General features: G+C 43.3%; 2 protein-coding genes across 2 annotated transcripts in view; both read right to left on the bottom strand.

Annotated features, from left to right (window-relative positions):
- Positions 1-4,697, bottom strand: part of TGM4 (transglutaminase 4) — a 39,304-nt gene extending 34,607 nt beyond the window's left edge. Inside the window, exon 1 of the mRNA XM_011952644.1 lies at positions 4,614-4,697. Within this exon, the coding sequence (XP_011808034.1) occupies positions 4,614-4,632 (19 nt within the window). The 5' untranslated portion in view covers positions 4,633-4,697. The remainder of the gene's footprint in view (positions 1-4,613) is intronic.
- Positions 4,698-18,282: 13,585 nt separating this feature from the next.
- TMEM42 (transmembrane protein 42) overlaps positions 18,283-21,743 on the bottom strand; it is a 4,239-nt gene continuing 778 nt past the window's right edge. The window contains exons 2-4 of the mRNA XM_011952692.1: positions 21,453-21,549; positions 19,619-19,771; positions 18,283-18,924 (exon numbers count right to left, since the gene is read on the bottom strand). Of these exons, the coding sequence (XP_011808082.1) occupies positions 18,784-18,924; positions 19,619-19,771; positions 21,453-21,549 (391 nt within the window). The 3' untranslated portion in view covers positions 18,283-18,783. The remainder of the gene's footprint in view (positions 18,925-19,618; positions 19,772-21,452; positions 21,550-21,743) is intronic.

The raw sequence follows: 21,743 nt of genomic DNA, 5'->3' as shown, positions 1-21,743 counted from the left end.
ATGATGAGAAAGGAATAAGCCACTATTAAGAATGACCAGATAAATTTTTTAAAACATAACTTCTAAAAATGAAAATATGGTTCTCGAAATGAAAAAAACTCACAGGTTAAATAGCAAATAGACATAACTGAAAGAGAATCAGTGAACTAGAAAACAGACTGGAAACAAATACCTATAATACAACCTAGAGAAATATTAATAGAAGTAAATATGAAAAGCAGTTTAGAGATGTGGAGTCTTGGATGGAAAGGTCTAAACTATATACTATAGTTGTTCTTAAAGGAGAGAATCAAGAATGGGGAGCAGCAGCGAAGCGGTGATGATTGAGAACTTTCCAAAATGGATGAGAGACATGAATCCTCTTATTTAGGAATCATAAAGAATCACAAATAGGATAAAGAGGAGGCCAGGCACAGTGACTCACGCCTGTAATCCCAGCATCTTGGGAGGCCAAGGCAGGTGGATCACTTGAGGCCAGTTCATGACCAGCCTAGCCAACATAGTGAAACCCCATCTCTATTAAAAATAAAAAATTAACTGAGTAATGTGGCGCATGCCTGTAATCCTAGCTACTCAGGAGGCTGAGGTAGGAGAATAGCGTGAACCTGGGAACCGGAGGCTGCGGTGAGCCAAGATTGTGTCACTGGGCTCCAGCCTGGGCGACAGAGTGAGACCTTGTCTCAAAAATAATAATGATAATAATAATAATAAAATAAAAATAAATAAAAGTAATAAATGCCCATTACAAAAATTAAGTTTCTCTCCTATCCCAGACTCCCAGATCTTTTCTCCAGAGAAAATCACTATAAAGTATCTAAGTATCTTTCCAGTTTTCTCTGCTATAAACCAATACTTTAGTTACAGAAACAGGAGCTTTCTCAATACACTATTCTGCACATTGCTTCTCTCTCTCTCTCTGTTTCTCCCGCCAGTTCTCTCTCTCACACATATTTTGAAATTTATCTCCTAACCACCCAATTAGATCCTGTTACTATTTTCTTTTAATTTTTTTTTTTTGAGACAGAGTCTTATTCTGTTTCCCAGGCTGAAGTGCAATGGTGTGATCACAGCTCACTGCAGCCTCCACCTCCCGGGCTGAAGCAATCCTCTCACCTCAGCCTCCTGAGTAGCTGGCACTACAGGCATGCATCACCACGCCCAGCTAAGTTTTTCATTTTTTGTGAAGATGGGGTCTCCCTGTGTTGCCCAAGCTGGTCTCAACCTTTTTTTTTTTTTTTTTTTTAGCAGCTATTATCCCTCTGGATGGACATGTAGATCATTTAAAATCTTATATGCTACAATGTACTTCCTTGTACATGTATCTTTGCACTCATGTGTGACAATATTTGTAAGAGAAATCTTCCAAAGCAGAATTGCTGTGTCACAGGATATGGGCATCTTTAATTTCAGTAAATGTTGCCAGAGAGCCTTCTAGTGACTGCACCAGTGACACTCCTACAAAAAGATGGGACGATGCCTTTTTAAAGCTATTTTCTATTAAACTTTTAATCTTGGCTAATCTGATAAATGAAAAAACGAAATCTCATTGCTGTTTTGCTTTTATACAACTTTTTCTTTCTTTCTTTTTTTTTTTTTTAAGAGATAGAGTCTTGGCCTGTCACCCAGGCTGAAGTGCAGTGGTGCAATCATTGCTGTTTTGCTTTTATACAACTTTTTCTTTCTTTCTTTTTTTTTTTTTAAGAGATAGAGTCTTGGCCTGTCACCCAGGCTGAAGTGCAGTGGTGCAATCATGGCTCACTGTAGCCTTGAACCTGAGTAGCTGGAACTACCCATGTGCACCACATGCCTGGCTAATTTTTATTTTTATTTATTTATTTATTTTTGAGACAAAGTCTCCCTCTATTGCCCAGACTGGAGTGCAGTCTCGGCTCACTGCAGCCTCTGCCTCCCAGGTTCAAGCGATTCTCATGCCTCAGTCTCCCAAGTAGCTGGGATTACCAGTGTGTGCCACCACACCTGGCTTATTTTTGTATTTTTTAGTAGAGACGGGGTTTCACCGTGATGGCCAGGCTTGTCCCTTACTTCTGATCTCAAGTGATCTGCCCGGCTTGGCCTCCCAAAGTGTTGGGATTACAGGCATGAGCCACCATGCCCAGCTACGGCTAATTTTTAAATTGTTTTGTGGAGACAGGGTCTCACTATGTTTCCCAGGCTGGTCTTGAACTCCTGCACTCGAGCAATCCTCCCATCTCAGCCTCCCAAATTTGGGGATTATAGGCATGAACCACTGCACCTGGCCTGCTATTTCAGTTTTGTTTCATGACCACCCTCGTTACAAGTAAGGTTGAGCATGTTTTCATATATTACAATTTATATTTCCTTTTCTTTGAACTACCTAATATTGCTCTTTGTCCACGTATATTTTGGGATGTTGGTCATTTTCTTATAGAGCTGAGAGCTCTTTTTATACTACAGAATAGCATTTGCTTCTCATATGTGTTGAAAGTACCCTTCACAGTTCCATTACCTTCTGACTCTGGAGGTTTTGTCTCACATGTATCTTTAATTTTTCTGCAGTCAGATTTACCTTTCTTTTCCTTTATGTTTCTAGGTTTTCTATTTTCCTTTGTAACACCTTCTCCAGTCCGAGATTATTTTTCATATTGCCTTCATTTTCTTCTAATGCCTTTACAGTTTCATCTTTGACCTTTCTGGGATTTGTTGTAGTATAAGCCACGAGATAGAGATCCGGCTTTGTTTTTCTCTAAATACTAACCAGTTGTCCTAATACCACAAATTGTACAATTTATCATTTCCTCCACTTATATGAAATCCTATCTTTATCCCACACATACCACCATTTTCCAGGTCCCTATTTGGATGTCCTGACCTCCCGGAGTGGTTGGAAGAAAAAATGAAATAATATTCATGAAAACACCGTGAAATCATCACAACTCACTAATGTTGTAAGGTAGCATGTGATGGTTACTTGCACAAGCCCATCAGAAAGGACACCTCAGGAAGCGTCAGCTTCCCCCACCAACACCCCAACACTGGTGGCCATGAGATGACTGTCTTTGGTGATTCAGATCTTCAGAGTAAAGTCAAATTGTGCCCAGCAGGGAGGCAGAGTCGTGCAGCATGAAATGAACACACACCGGGTTTGCGTCCCAGCTCTGCCACCCATGGCTGGGACCTCAGGCAAGTCGTCAAACCTCCCCAGTGAGTAGGTCGCCTCTCTTGAGAATGACAGCATGGGTCAGGCGATACTACCTTTCCTTCAGGTGGTCCTCAGTAATTTACATAGTACTTTCCCAGGATTGATGTGACTTGTCCAAAGCCACAGGGCTATTTAGTGCATGGTAGAGACATGAATCTTCTCTCCTATCAGGAGGTGCTTCCCATCACACCACACCACCCTTTCTCAGTCCCAAGGACTCTTTACCCTTCAAGGCTGAGTCTAGCTGAGGCGTCAGCCATCTAAGGAGGAACTCAAAACTCTGTGGCCTTGGGACTAAAAAGAAGAGTCTGATTTCTTTAGAAATGTCAACCTACAAAAAAGGAGAAGCTGGAAACTAGGAGGGTCTGGCTTAGTCCCTTTGCAGAGTTTCAAAGCAGCCATTCCTTGGCTATCAAGCAGCTTTTCAAGCAACAGAGGAGGCTGCTGAGCAGACCCTGCTGGGAGGTCACGGAGGGCTTGGGGACTGAGGAGTCGGCAGAGGGGTTCAAACCCAGCCATGTTGTTCCCTAGCAGCACCCCGACTCCCTGAAGTAAAAGTGAGGGCTCTGGTGCCTGCTCTTGGTGGTGGTAGGCGGCTGCATCCTCATGGCACACAGAGCTTGGCACATGACCCCCCTCTGCTATTCCCCACTCTGAGAAGCAGTGACACTGCTGACAGCAGCAGACAGAGACCCTCTGCAGTAGGGAAATCCATCAGGTGACCTTGAGAAAGGACAGGACGCATTGAGAGACACTCTACAAAATAACTGGTCTGTACTCCTCAAAAGTGTTGAAGTCACAAAATTCCAAGAATGACAGATGAGCTGTTCCAGACAAAGGAGACTGAAGAGGCACCACAACAGAATGCAAAGCCTGACTTAGGATTTTCTTCCGCTATAAATGACATTATTGGGACAATTGGTGAAATCTGCATAAAATCTGGGGGTTGGATAACAGTATTGAAATGGTGTTCGTGTCCTGGTCTTCATAATTGTGTTGGTTACATAAGAGAATGTCCTTGTTTTTAGGAAATACACACCAAAGTATTTAATAATGTAATATCTGCAACTTACTGTCAAGAGTTCAAAAAATATATATTTGTCTATCTGTCTGTCTATATCATCTATCCCTTCATTGATCGAGAAGGATAAAGCAAATGCGGTAATCATTTAGGGAATCTGGATAAAGAATGTATGGATATTCTTTTCATTTTTGCAATCTTTTTGTAAATCTGAAATTATGCCTAAATGAAAAGTTTGTTTTTTTGTTTTGTTTTTTTTAAAAAGGGATGAGACAGAGAGCAAGCAGCACAAGGGCCACAAGTTAGGGTGAGAGGGCAATGGCCCCAAGCACCCGGCGGAGGCAAGAGAGCGGTTTAGGGCCAGCTGGCTGCAGGGGCATGTGGGGCTCCATGGAGATTTCACCCACTCACCTTTTGATGCGTCCATCATCCCTTCAGATTCTCTCCTGCAATGCCAGGGAGGACTATCTCTGATGCCTGGTGCTTCCACACAGTTGGTCCTCAGGGGAGGAAACAGCCCTTTTTATGTGATCCTGGGCTAGATGTGACTCTGCTGTGGCTGCCAAGGGGAGGGGTTTGGGAAGGGGATGTTGATTAGAAATAATAAAATCCTGGAACCTTCCATATCAGACCTAGGAAATCAGGAGCCAAGATGAGCTGACGTAAAAGGGACAGACAATGGAGAATGGCACCTCCTTGTCTGTTATATGAGCCTAACAATGGGTAACCAAAAGCCAGGACCCTATGACCTACACTACATGTGGCCTGACATTCTGGTTACTACCAAGATCAAGTCTAGGAACCCAGGCTAATCTTCACTGACTTTATGTCTTTCTTCTTCTCTTTTCCTCAAGTTGAAAAAGTAAGAGATGCTTGTGAGTTTTTGTTTTACATTTTGAATATATAATGTATCCACATGGTTCAAAATTGAAAAAATGCCCCCTGGCCACCTTGATGCATCCTACTACCAGTTTCTTTTAGATCTTTCCAGAGATGTTGTATGCACTGAGAAGCAAATAATGTACTATTATTATTATTTTGTCATTTAGTTTTTATTTCATAATCATAAACTTAACTCTGCAATCCAGCTAGGCATGGAAGGGAACAAGGAAAACATGGAACCCAAAGGGAACTGCAGCGAGAGCACAAAGATTCGAGGATTCTGCGAGCAAATGGGGTGGAGGGTGCTCTCCTGAGCTATAGAAGGAACGGTCTGGTGGTTAAGATAAAACACAGGTCAAACTTATTAGAGCTGTCCACAGTCAGCAATGGTGATCTTCTGGCCGGTCTTATCACTCCTGGACCCAAAGCGTTCCATGGCCTCCACAATATTCATGCCTTCACCATGCCAAAGACCACAAGCTTGCCATCCAACCACTCAATCTTGGCAGTGCAGATTAAAAACTGGGAACCATTTGTGTTGGGCCCGGCATTTGCTACGGACAACGCGCCAGGACCTGTATGCTTTAGGATGAAGTTCTCATCATCAAATTTCTCCCCGTAGATGAACTTGCCACCAGTGCCATTATGGCGTGTGAAGTCACCACCCTGACACATAAACCCTGGAATAATTCTGTGAAAGCAGGAACCGTTATAACCAAATCCTTTCTCTCCAGTGCTCAGAGCACAAAAGTTTTCTGCTGTCTTTGGAATCTTGCCTGCAAACAGCTCGAAGGAGACATGGCCTAAGGGCTCGTCGTCGATGGCGATGTTGAAGAACACGGTGGGGTTGACCATGGCTGATATTACAGGGCTCCCGGTGGCGACGGCATCATCTGCAAAGCAAATAATGTATTATTTTATTTACACAAATGAGAGCATATCACTGCATCGCTCAGGCTGGTCTGGAACACCGAGGCTCAAGGGATCCGCCCACCTTCACCTCCCAAAGTACAGGTGTAAGCCACCATGCCTGGCAAGATGGGACTGTTCCTATTGCACATGGAATGGTGGCCCAGTCTTTTCACAGCTGCACATATTCTGTTTGTGTGGATGGTCCCTAATTTATGTAACTTACCTCCCATCCATAGGCATCTGGTTTGCTTCCAATATTTCCCTATTACAATCAGTGTTGCAAAGAATAAGATTGGACAGAGATCATTTTACTGTCCTGTGAGTGTATCTATAGGAAGAATTGAATGCCTTGAAGTAGATATGTTAGGCCAAAGAACATAAGCTTTTCTAATTTTAATGGCTATCTCCTCTGCTCTCCACAGGGGCACTTGTGGTATTTTTTAATGATGCTATGTCTACTGAAAGGAGCCAGCCTGGCATAGTAGCAGAAATGCCAGAGGAAGAGAGGAGACTCCTGACATTGAAACCCCAACACCACAGTAACTTGCTGTGTGTCAATGGGAATGTTGTCTTCATTAGCTCCTTACCTGAAGAGTGAGGGGACTGAATAATGATGCCAATGGTCTCTTCCAGACCAAAAGCCCAGGAGATGGGCAATTGCCTTTGCTGGCTTTAAGGCAAGCCAGAGAGCAACGACCCTGGTTACTTTGAATAACAATAATGAAGTCAGAGGTTTTTGCTGTTCTGCAGGCAAGCATCTCAGCGCCACATCCCTAGATATAATAGAATAAACCAAGCCCTGAAGTGCACATGGCATTTACGAAAAGCCTTGGCTGGTCTCTGTCTGCAGAGAAGCCCTAGGCCCCATGATTATAGGTGCAGGAGTGGAAGAAGGATGCTTGCTTTTCTCTGTATTTCCTTTTGCATCATCAGAATTTAGCACCATGTGCATGAATTACCTATTTAAGAATAAATTCACTACTTAAAGGGAAAAAGCCTCTAAATAAAAGTCCTGGCCTAGGGGCGAGAGGGTCCGGGTTTTAGTTGCTTCACCTCTCTGGGCTTCTTTCATCATCTTTGACAAATGAGGGGCTTGTGCAAGATGAGCTTTCTCCAGGCCAGAGAATCCAGGGTACCAGAGTGAGTATAAAAGTGTCTAAAAGACTTTGGGTCAGACAGAACTGGGCCTACATCCTGGGTCCTCTACAGATCCGCTGTGTGACCTTGGGAAGTCACTTCTCCGTACCTGTTTCTTCATCTGCGAGGTGGGAAATAACAACACCCACACCACAGGTCAAGTGTCTGAAACTGGATGCAATGAGGAGGCAAAGGCATTCAAAATTCTCTGCAAGAGATGAGCTACACTGGGGACCTCACAAAGGATCCCCCCATCCCAACACCCTCATTTCACAGATAGAAAAAGTGCAGCTTAGAGAGAGGCAGCCACCTGGGCATCAGCAGAGAATCCATGAGCCTCCCTTCCCTCTTCCTGCAACCGAACTTCCAGGCCTCAGCATGCTGAGTCGGCCTGTATTTACTTTCCGTATGCATGTGGCATTCTATCTGTTAGCTGGTCCCAAAGGATCATCTATTCTCATGTTTCCTGTCTGGGGCCACAGCTGACACCATGGTCTAGTCACAGGCCACTTGGGCCGTCGCCGCCCCCGCCCCCCCCGCTACCCCCCACCTCAGGCTGAACTGCAGCCACCATACTGCACTAGCACCTGGTGGCCAACCCCTGGCATATTTGGATCAGAGGCAGCCCACTCAAGACCCTCTGCTCTCTGCTCTCCAAGGGGACTAGGTGCAGGCCCCACCATGGGAGAGGAGGCTCTGAATGTGCTGTCCCAGAAAAGTTGGCATGGTCTAAACTTCACATTAATCCACAGATGATGGAGCTGGGGAGGAGGGAGAAGAGGAAAAGGCAGGCATGAAGAGCCTGAAAACCACCAGGTAAGGAACAGAAGACACGTCTCAAGATGAAGTTCACAGAGGACCTTAGCCAGGAATGCAATCTTCTCATTTTGTGTCCCTAACCCATAGCATGGCACAGAGTGCTCAGCAGATGAGGGAATGCATGAATAAATGAACAAGTAAGCAAACAGGACAGGGTGCTCAGGTGGAAGCCTGGGAGCGGCTCCATGCCTGTGCCTGTGGGGCAGGTGCCTCCTGCAGAGGTCAGGGGAGGCTGTGTCCTCTTCTCCCAATGCATGCTGGGAGTCCCTTTTGGAAGGAAAGTCCAATGCACACTGGTTTTGGGGATTCAAGCCCAATCCCCGACCCATATGGGCACCCACCTGCCAATTCTGAGGATGAAAGAATAACTGAGGCCCCGTCAGACTCTAGGCGCCACAGGTGCTGTTCCTGGTGCTAAGCTTGGTGCTAAATCATAAAGATAACCATCCTGAGGCATCCCCGCCCCCTTTTGTTGTGTGGAGACAGGGAGGAGTTAGTAAATACGCATCCACAGATTTATGGGAGAAAAATATTTTCTTCTTGTATCTGAAGCTATAAATTCATCTCTAATCTGACTCTTATTATATATGTAAACAACTTTATAGGAGAAAGTAAAATAATCCAATAAACCCTGAAGTCACCTCTCATTAAGCCACTCCTAGCGCTTGCCATGGTACGCAAATGTGTTTACATGGCATGGAGCAAACCTGGCACTTCAGGCCATGCCTGGCAGGCTGCCCTTGTGGACACTGTCTAGGATCTGCCTATTTCAAATGCTCACCCCTGTTCGTGGGCACATGATATTCTATCATATTTGCCTAACCATTCCTTGACTATCAGGCAACTAACTGCTACTGGCAGTAATGCAGGTAGGAACCCTGTTGCCTAAATTGTGTATTTTTTTCCTTTTGAAGTTTCCCCCGGTGTAGCATTAGGTCTAACTGCATAGGGGACTGACTTTTAAACTCTGGTGAGGGGCTGCCCCATGATGGACCTCCCTGGTGACAGTCAGGACTCACTGCTGCAGGCCTCTGCGCAAGAAGAACTTTGGGGACCCTACTGAAGACCAGCAAGGGAACACGGAAGTAGTACAGATAAGACAGGCTCTCAGTCAGGCTATCTGGGGTCCCATCTCAGTTCAATATATGACAAGTTCAGTAGATTTGGGGGAAATCTGAGCCCTCCAAGCCCTTGTTTCCCAAAGGAACTGGATGGCTCTGGAATTTGGAGTAATAATTCTCTGGCCAGTCCAGCCCTGGAGCCAATTCCACTGGAATCAACATGGTCTGCCTCACCTCCCACCCTAACCTGTCTGATTCACCACACCTCCAGACTCTGGGCTGGGCCCTGCCATTCCTTACCCAGGCCCAAACAGCCCAGAGCACATATTGGCTAGCAAAGACAATCTTGGGGTTTTCTTGCTAAACAACAGCAGTAATATTTGTGTGTCTAATGATTGTTAAATATGATCATTCCCATTTATCAGTGAAGTTTTGTCTAAAAACATTTACAAAACCTTACAAAAATTCCAAAACAAATAATGAAAACTTACATCTCCCTCATCAAGTTCAAGAAATAAAACTTTATGGCTATAACTGAAGCTCTTAGCCCCTTATATATCCTTTCCCAACCCCAACTTCCTTTCCTCCCTCCCCAAAAGTAACCACCACTCTGAGTTTGGTATTTAAGTTTCCTTGCATATTTAAAAATACTTACTACACATGTGGATATCTAAAATAATAGGTAGTATTGTTTTGAAGGTTTTTAATTTTTTTGTAAAGTTATACTTAACGTGCCCTTCTACTTTTTTTCACTCTACATTATTGAGATTTTTCCATGTAATTCATGCTTGTCACCACTGTATTCAATACACTGTATGCTATAACTTCTCTATTCTCCCATTGATATTAGATTGTTTCACATTTTTCTCAGTTATAAACACTGCTGCAACGTGTGTGCATGTCTCCTTGTGCACAAGTGAGAGTTTCAGGACTGGAACTGCTGGCTCAAACAGTATGCACATCTTCTGTTTTGTCAGATGACAGTAAAATGTTTCCAGAGGGTTATACTAATTTATACTCCCACCAGTAGCACATGGGAATTCACAGTGCTCCACAACATTGGCCTTGCTTGTTGTTCAACTTTGTAACTTTTGCCAATCCTATATGAAATGGCATCAGTGGCATCTTACTGAGTTACCCCTGGTTTTATTGAGGTATAATTTATATCCAATAAAATTCACCCACTTTAAGTGTAGAATGTTAGTTTTATACAGCTGTGTAATGACCACTATGATCAAGATGTAGAAAAGAGCCATTACCCTAAAAAGTTCCTTCTTGCCCTGATTCCCAGTCCTAAGCAACCACTGATCTGCGGTCTGTCACTTGAGTTTTGCCTTTTTTTCTTTCCAATTACATATAAATGGAACCATACGGTATATATTCTTTTTGGGTCTGGTTTCTTTCACTTAGCATAATTATTTTATGATTCTCCTTGTGACAGCTTGTATCAGTACTCTCTTCCTTTTTATTGAAGAGTGGTATTCCACAGAATGAATATGGATGGCCATTTGGGTTGTATCAGTCAGCCCATGCTGCCATAACAAACACCACAGACTGCATGACTTAAACAGCATATATTTATTTACTCACAGTTCTGCAGGCTGGGAAGTCCATGATCAATGTGCTGGCAAATTCAGTTCCTGATGAAATCCAAATGACCTCTCCTCTGTACATGTGCAGACAGAGTCCTTCTTGTAAGGACTCCTGTTCATCAGATTAGAGTTCCATCCTTATCACCTCAGTTAACTTTATCTTCATAAGGCCCAATCCTCAAATACCGGTATACTGGAGTTTGGGGGTTGAACATAAATCTCGGGGGGGGGTGTGACATAATTCAGTCTGTAACAGGGTTATTATGGATAACACTGCTATGAACATTCTTTTACAAGTGTTTATGTGGACATATGTTTTCATTTCTCTGTGATAAACACCTAGGAGGGGCAAGTATATGTTTAACTTTATAAAATACTGTTAAACTGTTTTACAAAATGGTTGTACCATGTCGCTCCACAATCAGTAGTTCCAGTTGCCTACATCTTCACCAGTACTTGTTAATTTCACTCATTTAAATTTTAGCCATCCTAGTAAGTGTGCAGTAGTATCTCATTGTGGTTTTAATGTTCATTTCCTTAATGACTAATGATATTGTGTCTATTTTCAAATGCGTATCTATTACCTATGTATCTGTTAAAACTTTTTGCCCTTGTATTATTGGGTTGTCCTCTTAAATTGCAAGAACTCTACATATTCTGGATACAAGTCCTTCATCAGATATATGTTTTGCAAGTATTTTCTCCCAGTCTGTGGCATGCCTTTTCCTTTTCCTCTGCGGTTTTAATTTGCATTTTCTTTATTACTAGTGAGGAAGAGCCTTTTCATATGTTTATTGGTTGTTCAAGTTTCTTCTATGAATTATCAACCTACATACTTTCTTTTGAGGTATTTTGTCTTTTTCTTAATAAGATCTGAGCAGCTTTGAGAAAGTAATTCCTAAGAGCCCCCTCCAACTACCTACCTGAATCTTTCTGTTCCTGCCCTCACTGGGGGTGAGATGTCTGTGCTCCTTGCTAAGGGGCCAAACTGTCCACTTGTGCATCAGATCCTATCTCACCTGCTCTGGCTCAGCACTCAATGCTCTCATCATCCCCTTCTTCCTGAATTTCTCAATCTTCCCATGGATATGGGATCAATGCCATTAACATATATAAATATGCTGCTGTTTTCCTATCTGAACCAAAAATAAAACAAAACCAAAGCCCCTCTCTTGTTCCCATCTTCTCTGTCAGCCACTGCCCCAGAGTTCTGCTCCTTTTGTAGAAAAACTCCTTGAGTCATCACCACTTGTTGTCTCCAATTCCTCTTCTCACCATTCTTTTTCTATTTAAAAAAAATTGTGGTAAAACATACATAAAATTTATCATCTTTTGTTATTTTTGAGTGTACAATTCGGTGACATTAAGCACATTCATAATGTTGTGCAACCATCGTCATTATCCATTTCAGAACAGTTTCATCATTTCAAACTAAAACACCATACCCTTTAAACAATAACTGCCCACCCTCAGCCCGGGGTAACCATTGTTTTGCTTTCTGTCGCTATGAATTTGCCTATTCTAGGTATCTCATATAAGTAGAATTATACACGTCCTTGTGTCAAGCTTATTTCACTCAGCAAAATGTTTTCAAAGTTCATCCATGTTGTAACATGTGTTGGAATTTCACTCCTTTTTATGGTTGAATATTATTCCATTGTAAGTATATGTTTATTCATTCATCTGTTGATGGACATTTGGATCATTTCCATCTTTTGGCTATTGTAAATAATGCTGCTATGAACATCGGTGTACAAGTATCTGTATGAGTCCCTGTTTTCAATTATTTAGGGTATATAAATACCTAGAAGGGGAATTGCTGGATCATGTAATAGTTCTATGTTTAACTTTTATGGAACCATCATACTGTTTTCCACAATGGCTGAACCATTTTACATGCCCACCAGCAATACACAAGGGTTCCAATTTCTCCACACTCATCAACATTTGTTATTTTACTGTTTTTGTTTATAATTAACACTATCCTAATGGGTGTGAAGTGGTATCTCATTATGGTTTTGATTTGCATTTCCCTAGTGACTAGTGATACTGAGCAGCTTTCATGTGTTTATTGGCCATTTGTATTTCTTCCTTGGAGATTTGTCTATTCAAGTCCTTTTCCTGTTTCTAAATTAGGTTTTGGATTGACATTGAATTGTAGTTCTTTATATATTCTGGATATTAATCCCTTATCAGATACATGATTTGCAAATATCTCCCATTCTGTTTGAGTTGTCTGGTCACTCTCTTGATGGTGTCCTTTGATGCACAAAAGTTAATTGTTATAAGGCCCATTTTCTCTTTTGTTGCTTATATTTTCAGTATCACAATCAATAAATCATTGTCAAATATAATTCTTGATGACATTCTCCTATTTTCTTCTAAGAGTTTTATTGTTTTAGCTTTTACGTTTAGGTCTTTTATCCATTTTTAGTTAACTTTTGTATATCATGTAAGGTAAGGGTCCAACTTCCATTATTTTGCATATGGATATACAATTTTCTCATTACCATTTGTCAAAAGGACTGTTTTCTCCCCATTAAATTGCCTTGGCACCCTGTCAAAGCGTTTTTTTGTGGGCTTTCTATATATCCCTTTGGTCCTTATGTATTTATTTATGCCAGTACCACATTTTTAAAATACATAGCTTTGTAACAATTTTGAAGTCAGAAAGTATGAGTCCTCCAACTTTGTTCTTTTTTCTCAAGATTGTTTTGACTATTTGGGATCCCTTGAGAGTCCATAAGAATTTTAGAATAGGTCTATTTCAGCAAAAAACATCATTGGGGTTTTGATAGGGATTGCGTTGAATCTGTAGATCGCTTTGGGTAGTACTGTCATCTTAACGATATTAAGTCTTCCAATCCACAAACACAAAAACTCTACTTATGACTTCCTTAATTTCTTGAAGCAAAGTTTTGTGGGTTTTGGTGCACAAGTCTTTCACCTCCTTGGTTAAATTTATTTCTAAGTATTTTGTTCTTTTTGATGCATTCTAAATGGAATTGTTTTCTTAATTTCCTTTCCAGATTGTTGTTAGTGTACAGAAATGCAATCGGTTTTTGTGTGTTGATTTTGTATCCTGCAACTTTGCTGTGTTTATTAACTCCTAGCAGTTTTTTGGAATCTTTAGGGTTTTCTACATATAAGATCATATAACTTGTGAACAGTGGTAATTTTACTTCTTCCTTTCCAATCTGAATATCCTTTATTTCTTTCTCTTGCCTAACTGCTCTGGCTAGGACTTCTAGCATCATCTTGAATAGAAGTCGTGAAAATAGGCATCCTTGTCTTGTTCCTAATCTTGGGGGAAAAGCTTTCAGTCTTTTACCATTGACTATAATGTTAGGTGTGGGTTTTTCATATATAGCCTTTATCATGTTAAGGAAATTTCCTTCTATTCCTAGTTATTGATCATTTTTCTCATGAAAGGAAGTTACATTTTGTCAAATGCTTTTACTGCATAGAGATGATCACTATTCCTTCTTGAATCTAATCCAGTAAGGCTCTTGCCCTGTCACTCCTCAAAGTTGCTCTTATCAATGTTATGTCTTTGCTAATCCAAAGCCATTTCTCAATCTTCAATTTACTTGACTCTTCAGCAGCTTTAGCCTGGGTGATCACTGCCTTTTTCTGGAGATGATTCCAGGACACCACTCTTGCAAATGACCTCACTGGCTATTTCCTCTTACCTACCTTGCTGGTTCTTTCACATCTCCCAGACTTCTAAACATTGGAGTGCCCAGTTCAGTCCTTGGACATCTCTCTAGAAGATGTCATCTAGTCTCATGGCTTCAAATACCATCTCTATGCTGATGACTCCCAGACATCTCCTTGAGCTTCTGAGCCCTATGTCCCACTGGTTACTGCCTACTCAACACTTTCACCTGGATATATTATTACAGGGATCATAATTAACAGGTTCAAAACTGAGCTCTTGATATTCCTGCTCAATCAGGCTCCTCTTCCAGTCTTCTTCACTCCATTATTGACATCTTCATTCTTCAAGCTGCTCAGGCCAAAACTATGGATTCATTATTGACCTCTCTTTCTCTCACACCCACATCCAAGGCATCAGCAAATCCTGTTGGCTCTGCCTTTAAAATGCATTATTTAGTCCATTACTTCTTGTCACTTTCACTACTACCAGAGCCTCCCTCTCCTCTCATTTGGATGGCTGCAGTGGCCCCTTAAAAGGTCTTCCTGCTTCTGCTCTAGCCTTCCACAGTGTGTTCTCAGTACAAGAGTGATCCCTTCAGAGTATCAGTCAGATTAGCTCTCTTCTGCACCCTCAGAATAAAAGTCAAAGTCCTTTCAATGGTCTGCAACAGACCCTGCATTATCTGGCCCCTGTCACATTCTGATCTGGTAATGGATTTTTTGATACGCATCAAATGAAAAACCAAACAAACATAAAGGAAAAATAGACAAATTGAATTTCATCAAAATAAAAAAATTGTGCTCTTCAAGAGACATTACTGAGAAAATAAAAAGACAACCCATAGAATGGGAGAAAATATTTGCAAATCATATACCTGAAAAGTAACTTCTATCCAGAATACCAAAAGAATCTTTATAACTCATTAACAAAAATATAATCTAGTTTTAAAATGGGTAAATGCTTTAAATAGAATTTCTCCAAAGAAATTCCACTTAAGAATATACAAATGACCAACAAGCACAGAAAAGATGCTTGACACCATTAGTCATTTTGAAATGGAAATCAAAACCACGAGATACCACTAGACTGGCAGGACAATAACAGTGTTGGCAAGGATGTGAAGAAACTGGAACACTCATACTCTGATGGTTACAATGTAAAATGGTGCAACTGCCCTGGAAACAGTCTGGAAGTTCCTAAAAAAATTAAATATAGTTATCATATCATGTCATAGTTATGTCAGCAATTCCATTCCCAGGTACATACCCAGTAGAATTAAAAACATGTTCACACAAAAACATGTACACAATTGTTCAAAGCAGCATTATTCTAATAGCCAGAAAAGGGAAACAATCCAAATGTCTATCAAATGATGAATGGATAATGTGGTAGATACACACAATGGAGTATTATTGTCATAAAAAGGAATGAATAACTGATTCATGCTACAACATGAATGAGCCTTGAAAACACTATGCTAAGTGAAAAAAGACCCAAAAGGCCATATATTGATGTTGTATAATCCATTTATATGAACTGTGCAGAATAGGCAAATCTATAGACTGAAAGTGGATCCTTGATTCCCATGGGCCTGGGGGAGGGTGGAAAAGAAAATGGGTATGAGAATTTCTTTTGGAGTGATAAAGAGGTTCTGGAATTAGCTAGCGGTAATGGTCGAAAACCTTGTGATTCTACTAAAATACCACTGAATTGCACACTTTTAAAAAGATAAGTTAAAAAATAAAATTAAACAAAAGGAATGTCCTATGAGGCCTTTGAACCTGGATGTCAAATTGCCAGCTCCAAGCAAAGTTCAATCCATCATCCAAGATGCACACCAAAAAGACAAACAATGATATAGTATTGATATAGTTTATTCTTATCAAGAGAATAAACCTCTAACATGAGGAAAATAAATATAGTGAACATTTCCTCAACTTTTTAGATGACTAGAGAGGTGTATCTTTCTGCTTTTTGAAGAATGACTGATCTTCCTTTTAGAAAAACATCTTACATCTTGTACAAATGTACACCTACAAATACATCTTGTACATCTTGTACAAATACAGGCATATTTGTTAAATTGAGTGATAGGGTTCCACGTCAACACCAACCATCTCTATGCATTCAGCAAGTGTCTGGATGGCAGGCCAGGTCCTCTCAGGACAATGCTTGCTCCAAGATGGACTTCTTTCTGCCCTTTTCACTAACTGCTCAGCGAGGCTGACCACCAGCTGTCAGCAGTCTTCAGGTCTGGCCTTGGCTTGCGTGTCTGACCCACATGGTGAACACACCCTGGAGAGCCTTGAATATCCTTCAGCTTCTTCACTGGTAGAAAGATGGGGTCAGACTAGATCAGGGATATCAACACTAGGGCCCCTAAGAAAAGATAGGTGGCTGGTGACCAAAGGGTTCTGAGGTTTGGGCATGTTGAGTCACAGTATGGAACAGGCCCCTTACTGCAGGGCCTTTCTGGGCTTTAAGGTGTTGGTGTGGGAAGCAGGACAGATGTAGGGAATGAGCTGAGCCCTGTCAGACTGGGCTGACATTGTGGTTCTGGCACTCCTCAACTGTGTGATGTCAGGCAAATTATTCCACTTTCCCAAGCGTTAGTTTCCTCACCTCTAATACGGGAACAAGAGTAGCTCCATCACGGGATGCCTGGGAGGGAATGTGTCAAAGTGGAGATAAATGATTAACATTCTGTGAATTACAACTTTGCCCTAGCCCCCATGGGAGCTCAAGGGTTTTGAAGGGTAGGAGTTTGCCAGCAAGAGGTGAAGGTGAAAGGAACCCAAGGCAAGGGAAAGAGCAAGTACAAAACATGCAGGCAGGACTGGACACGGTGGATTTGAGAATGGCTGACATGTAGATGTCTGGGGGGACTCAGCATGGTGGGGACAGCGTGAGGGAAACGGGTACTAAGAAGTCATCGAGGAAGAGAGCTCTTGTTGGAGTGGTGGGCTAGGACCAGATCCACATCACAAGGGGCCATGGAATGGTTTTAGTAAGCTCATTCTGTCAATTGTGCTGACCACAGTAAAGGAAGACAGCAATGAAGGTGCTACACCAGCGAGAAGGGTCTGGACAAGACCCTTCGCTCTCCTAGCCTCCTGGCCATCAGGTCCCTCTCAACTGCAGGAAATGTATGAAGACTTGGGGCCAGAGATCAGACTCAGGAGAGGTGAGAGGGCCCTCAGACACCCCAGGGGAGAAGTGAAGCAGGTAAGTGCCAGGCTTGAAGCTCTGTGCTGGGAAAGTGTGCAGGCAGCACACAGCCCACTTTGAACTAGGAATTACATTCACACGGTCTAAGATACAAAAAGAACAAGGAGGCTGGGTGCAGTGGCTCACGCCTGTAATCCCAGCACTTTGGGAGGTCGAGGCAGGCAGATCACGAGGTCAGGAGATCAAGACCAGCCTGGCTAACATGGTGAAATCCCGTCTCTACTAAAAATACAAAAAATTAGCTGGGTGTAGTGGTGGGTGCCTGTAGTCCCAGCCACTCAGGAGGCTGAGGCAGGAGAATGGCACAAACCCGGGAGGCGGAGCTTGCAGTGAGCCGAGATTGCACCACTGCCCTCCAGCCTGGGTGACAGAGAGAGACTCCGTCTCCAAAAAAAAAAAAAAAAAAGAACAAGGGGATCTGAGAAAGAAAGGAAAATGACAGAAGAGCCCTAAAGGTAAACGCTGGAAGAACAGAGTGGCAGGGAAGGGAGGAACCTCTGAACCACTTTCTTTCCCTAGTAAGTAAAACAAGGTCTCCAAAGGGAGGTCAAACTTTTCTCCTTGAGAGCACCAGGAGAATGAGCAGACCCTGTGCAGTTCAAAGAGCCTTAGGCTGTGTGACCTCAGGAAGTAACCACAAGATCAAGCTCTAGCAGGTGTCAGAGCAACCGAGGCCACAAGGCTTCTGTACCTGCCTCACTCTCCTGCCTCCTCTACACCGGGATTTCAGCTCACTCTGGCTCCCTCTTACTCCAAAGGGAAAGAAAGAATTAAGATACCGTACCTGCTAGTTTTAACTTACAAAAAAAAAGTATTTATTCACCCAGTTTTCCTCTTCTTGCCATAATACATAAGCATGACACAGATGGCCTGATACATCAGCATGGAATTGTCAGAAGGCCCCACCAGTCACTGCTTCTAGAGTTACATGACTGGCTTTTGTTTGGCAACAGGATAATTACAGCGTGGTTTCAAGTACCATACACATAGCAGACCAACCCCAGGATCTCCAGCATCTGTGAAGGCTCGCTGGGGTGGGCCTGGGAGCAAGAATCCAAAGCACTGTACAGATGATCAAAACGCTTCCAGTAGAACATTGCTGCGGCTGCACCTCTCCTTAAGGAGCCAGAGTTGTCCACCCTTAAGCCTGCTCCATCAGAGGCCTGCTTCCCTTGGCTGATGGTCAGAAGGCTGCACAACTGGGTCGCCCTAGGACATAATCCCACAAGCCATCCCAAGACTGGGCCACCATCGTGATCTTTCCAGCTGGTCTGTTCAGCCAAGTGGTGCTACTGCTGCTTGTGTGGAAGGGGCTTCCAGGTGGGCGGAAGTTTCCTGTGGATCAGGGTGAGTCCGCAGAGAATGAGGAACACTCCTCCCCACCACAAGACCTCCTGGCACTCTCCATACAGCACATAGCCCAGAAAGGCCTGCGGGACAAAGACAACTGTGAGGGACTCAACTTCAGCGGGTGGGCACAACCTCACTCTCCTGGGACTGACTTTCTTCTAAGGGTGCCAGGAGGAAAGGTCTGGAGCCAGAAGCCTTGGGCTTGAAACCTAGCTGTCACTTTTATCAAGTCACCCTATTCAATCTCACCTGCACGAATGGAGAGGCTACTTCCCTCACTGCACTGGACCTCAGCAAAGTACACAAGAAAGACCCAGTAGAGGACAGCAGGTAGACACAGCTGGTACCTGGTATTTTTTTCTCTCTCAATTCAAGATTGACTAGGCTCAGCTCCATCTTGTCAACCTCAGATTACATAGGGAAGAAAAGTCTCTGGGAATCGCAATGCTCTAAATCTCATGGAGCCTTGAGTGCACAGAACCCTAGGAAACAGCTAGGATGCACAGTGACTTCAGAATGAGGGCTCCACCCTGGAGGCACAGCAAGCAAGTAGGCTTTTTACTGTCAGGCTTCACTCATCTAACTTGAGAATTCCTCCATGATTAGAATTGTATTTGCTTCATGAATAGAGCACTCATCCAGGGGTCAAGCCACAGCCCAACCTCTGCTTCAGTTCCTGTTCTTTCTCCTGTCTGGGAAAGGAGGGGTTACCCAAAGACAACTCACCCAGAACCCAGATTTAGGATAAGAGCACCACACCCTCAGGCTACTCACCGAGCTGAGGATATTTGAAAAAGTCACTGTGACAGATGCAATGGCTGAAGACATGGAGAAACTGAGGCCCCGGCTAAAGAAGGTCCACATCAGAGAATTGGTGCTTGCCATCACAATAATGCCTAAGACGCATAAACCCATGCTCACCTGCAGGAGAAAGTGTCACTGCAGCCACATCCACCCTGCGCAGCAACCTGCAGACCCCCTCACAGCACACCCAGCGCTGTGGCTGCTGGCACCCAGGCTCCTACTGAGCTCCCACTACAGCTCAGAGGGGCTCAGAGGTTTTCTGCACAGGGCTTCATTTAACCCTCAGTGGGCAGCAGACCCATCTTACAAGTAAAGCAAATTCAGAGAAGACACTCATTTGGCCACCTTGCTGGCCATACGATCTTGGGAAGAAGCAAAATGCCAATGCAAAGTCAGTATTTTCTACTGAACACCAGCCCCTTATTGGTCTTACGATGACCAGGGCCTGAAGATCAGTCCCAGAGGGCCAAGTAGTTCTTACTCCGTAGGTAGTATGAGTTAAGTCAGGGATGGAGTTCTTACTTCTTGAGATCAGGGAAAACACGAATTAGCGATGTCTGCTCTGTATTCCCACTCCCAAATCCTATACAAGTTACAGCCCAGCAAGGCTGACCCCCTCTGGGCATTCTTGAGCTTTTATTCTGTGTTAGGCCCTGTACTAAGAGTTCAAGCATTCTCATTTATTCCTTAACCTCATTTTACAGATAAAGACCCAGGGGCATTAAGTAACTTTCTTAAAGTGCTACAGTGATGAGAGCCACCAGGCTTCACAACCAGGCAGTGTACCTCCATGCTCTTAACTAGGACACAGCCCTGCCTGGGGGGAAACACCTCAGACTATTTAGTGATCCCAGACATTCCTTGGAGAACTTGTAGATATTTCCTTTCTTTTTAAAAGGAGAAAGTCTCAAGAAAAGAGAGGATCTTTAGAAGCCTCCTACACAAAGGATATGCAGCCCCCCTTGCTTGGTGGTGAGTTAGAAACCTGCCTGGAGACAAGACCGGGAGGGGAGGGTGCGGGGGGGCGGAATCTAAGTATCATACTTATTACTTGTAGTGGTTTCTTAGCAGCTGAACACATAGTGTCTTGAGAAAAAGGTGCTTTCTTATAACTTACACCAGAGTGTCCAGTCTTTTGGCTTCCCTGGGCCACACTGGAAGAATTGTCTTGGGTCACACATATAATACACTAGCACTAATGATAGCTGATGAGCTAAAAACAGTAAAAATAAATCGCAAAAAAATTCATGTTTTCAGTTTACAAATTTGTGTTGGGTCGCGAGTTGGACAACCTTGTCTTACACAAAGCAGCATATGGGCCAGTGGCAACCTGTTTACCTAAAGGGTTATGAAGGTCTGGTTCATGACAACAAACTTCACGGCCCATACAAAGTTATTCATTTTACTTTCGACCACTTACCCTATGAACTACACCCAATGGGATACTAACCTCAAGCATGGCTGTTCCTACTGGATTAGCCCTAACAGACTTAACCCTAAACAATCAGTGACCACTGTCCAGGTCAGAGGCTAACCCTGGGCTGCAGATGCAACGAAACCCCTCTAGTAAGCAGAGGCTGGTCTACCACATGGGACGGGAGAGGCAGAGATACACCTTAGCAGACGCCAGGAGGCAAATTTGGGAGTTCTCAGAGTCAGGAAAACATCCAGAACGTCTCTGTCAGTATCTGCTTATGCCTACGGTATCCCAAACTCCCAATTTTCCTGGTAGTGGGGCAGACAGGTCATCTGGTCACAACACCCGTTAATTACGGAGTAAAGGGATGGGCAACAGGCTTCTCACCTTAAGAGTCACGTGGAGAGAAATGTTCAGGCACAAGGGACTTAAAATGAGAGGTAGAGGGTGGATGTAGGAGGTGTAGGTCTTCCCTGAGAGCGAACTAGCCCAACCGGAGAAAAGGTTTTAGGTCCCTGGTAAGGGAGGAGGCCTCAGTCCCCGACGTCTCTTACCGCCTACACTGGACGAGGGTTTGGCGTGATTAGAGGCGAAATACACTCTCCCACCTCAGCTGACCGCAGCGCCGTGCGCGGCCAGGGGCCCCAGCCGGACAGACCCGCGAGGGTGCGGCGGCGC

This window comes from Colobus angolensis, unplaced genomic scaffold (genome assembly GCF_000951035.1).
Source record: "Colobus angolensis palliatus isolate OR3802 unplaced genomic scaffold, Cang.pa_1.0 Scaffold344, whole genome shotgun sequence".
Lineage (NCBI taxonomy): Eukaryota > Metazoa > Chordata > Mammalia > Primates > Cercopithecidae > Colobus > Colobus angolensis.
Note: the sequence above shows the minus strand (reverse complement) of the source record. Positions and strands in the feature narration are given on the sequence as shown.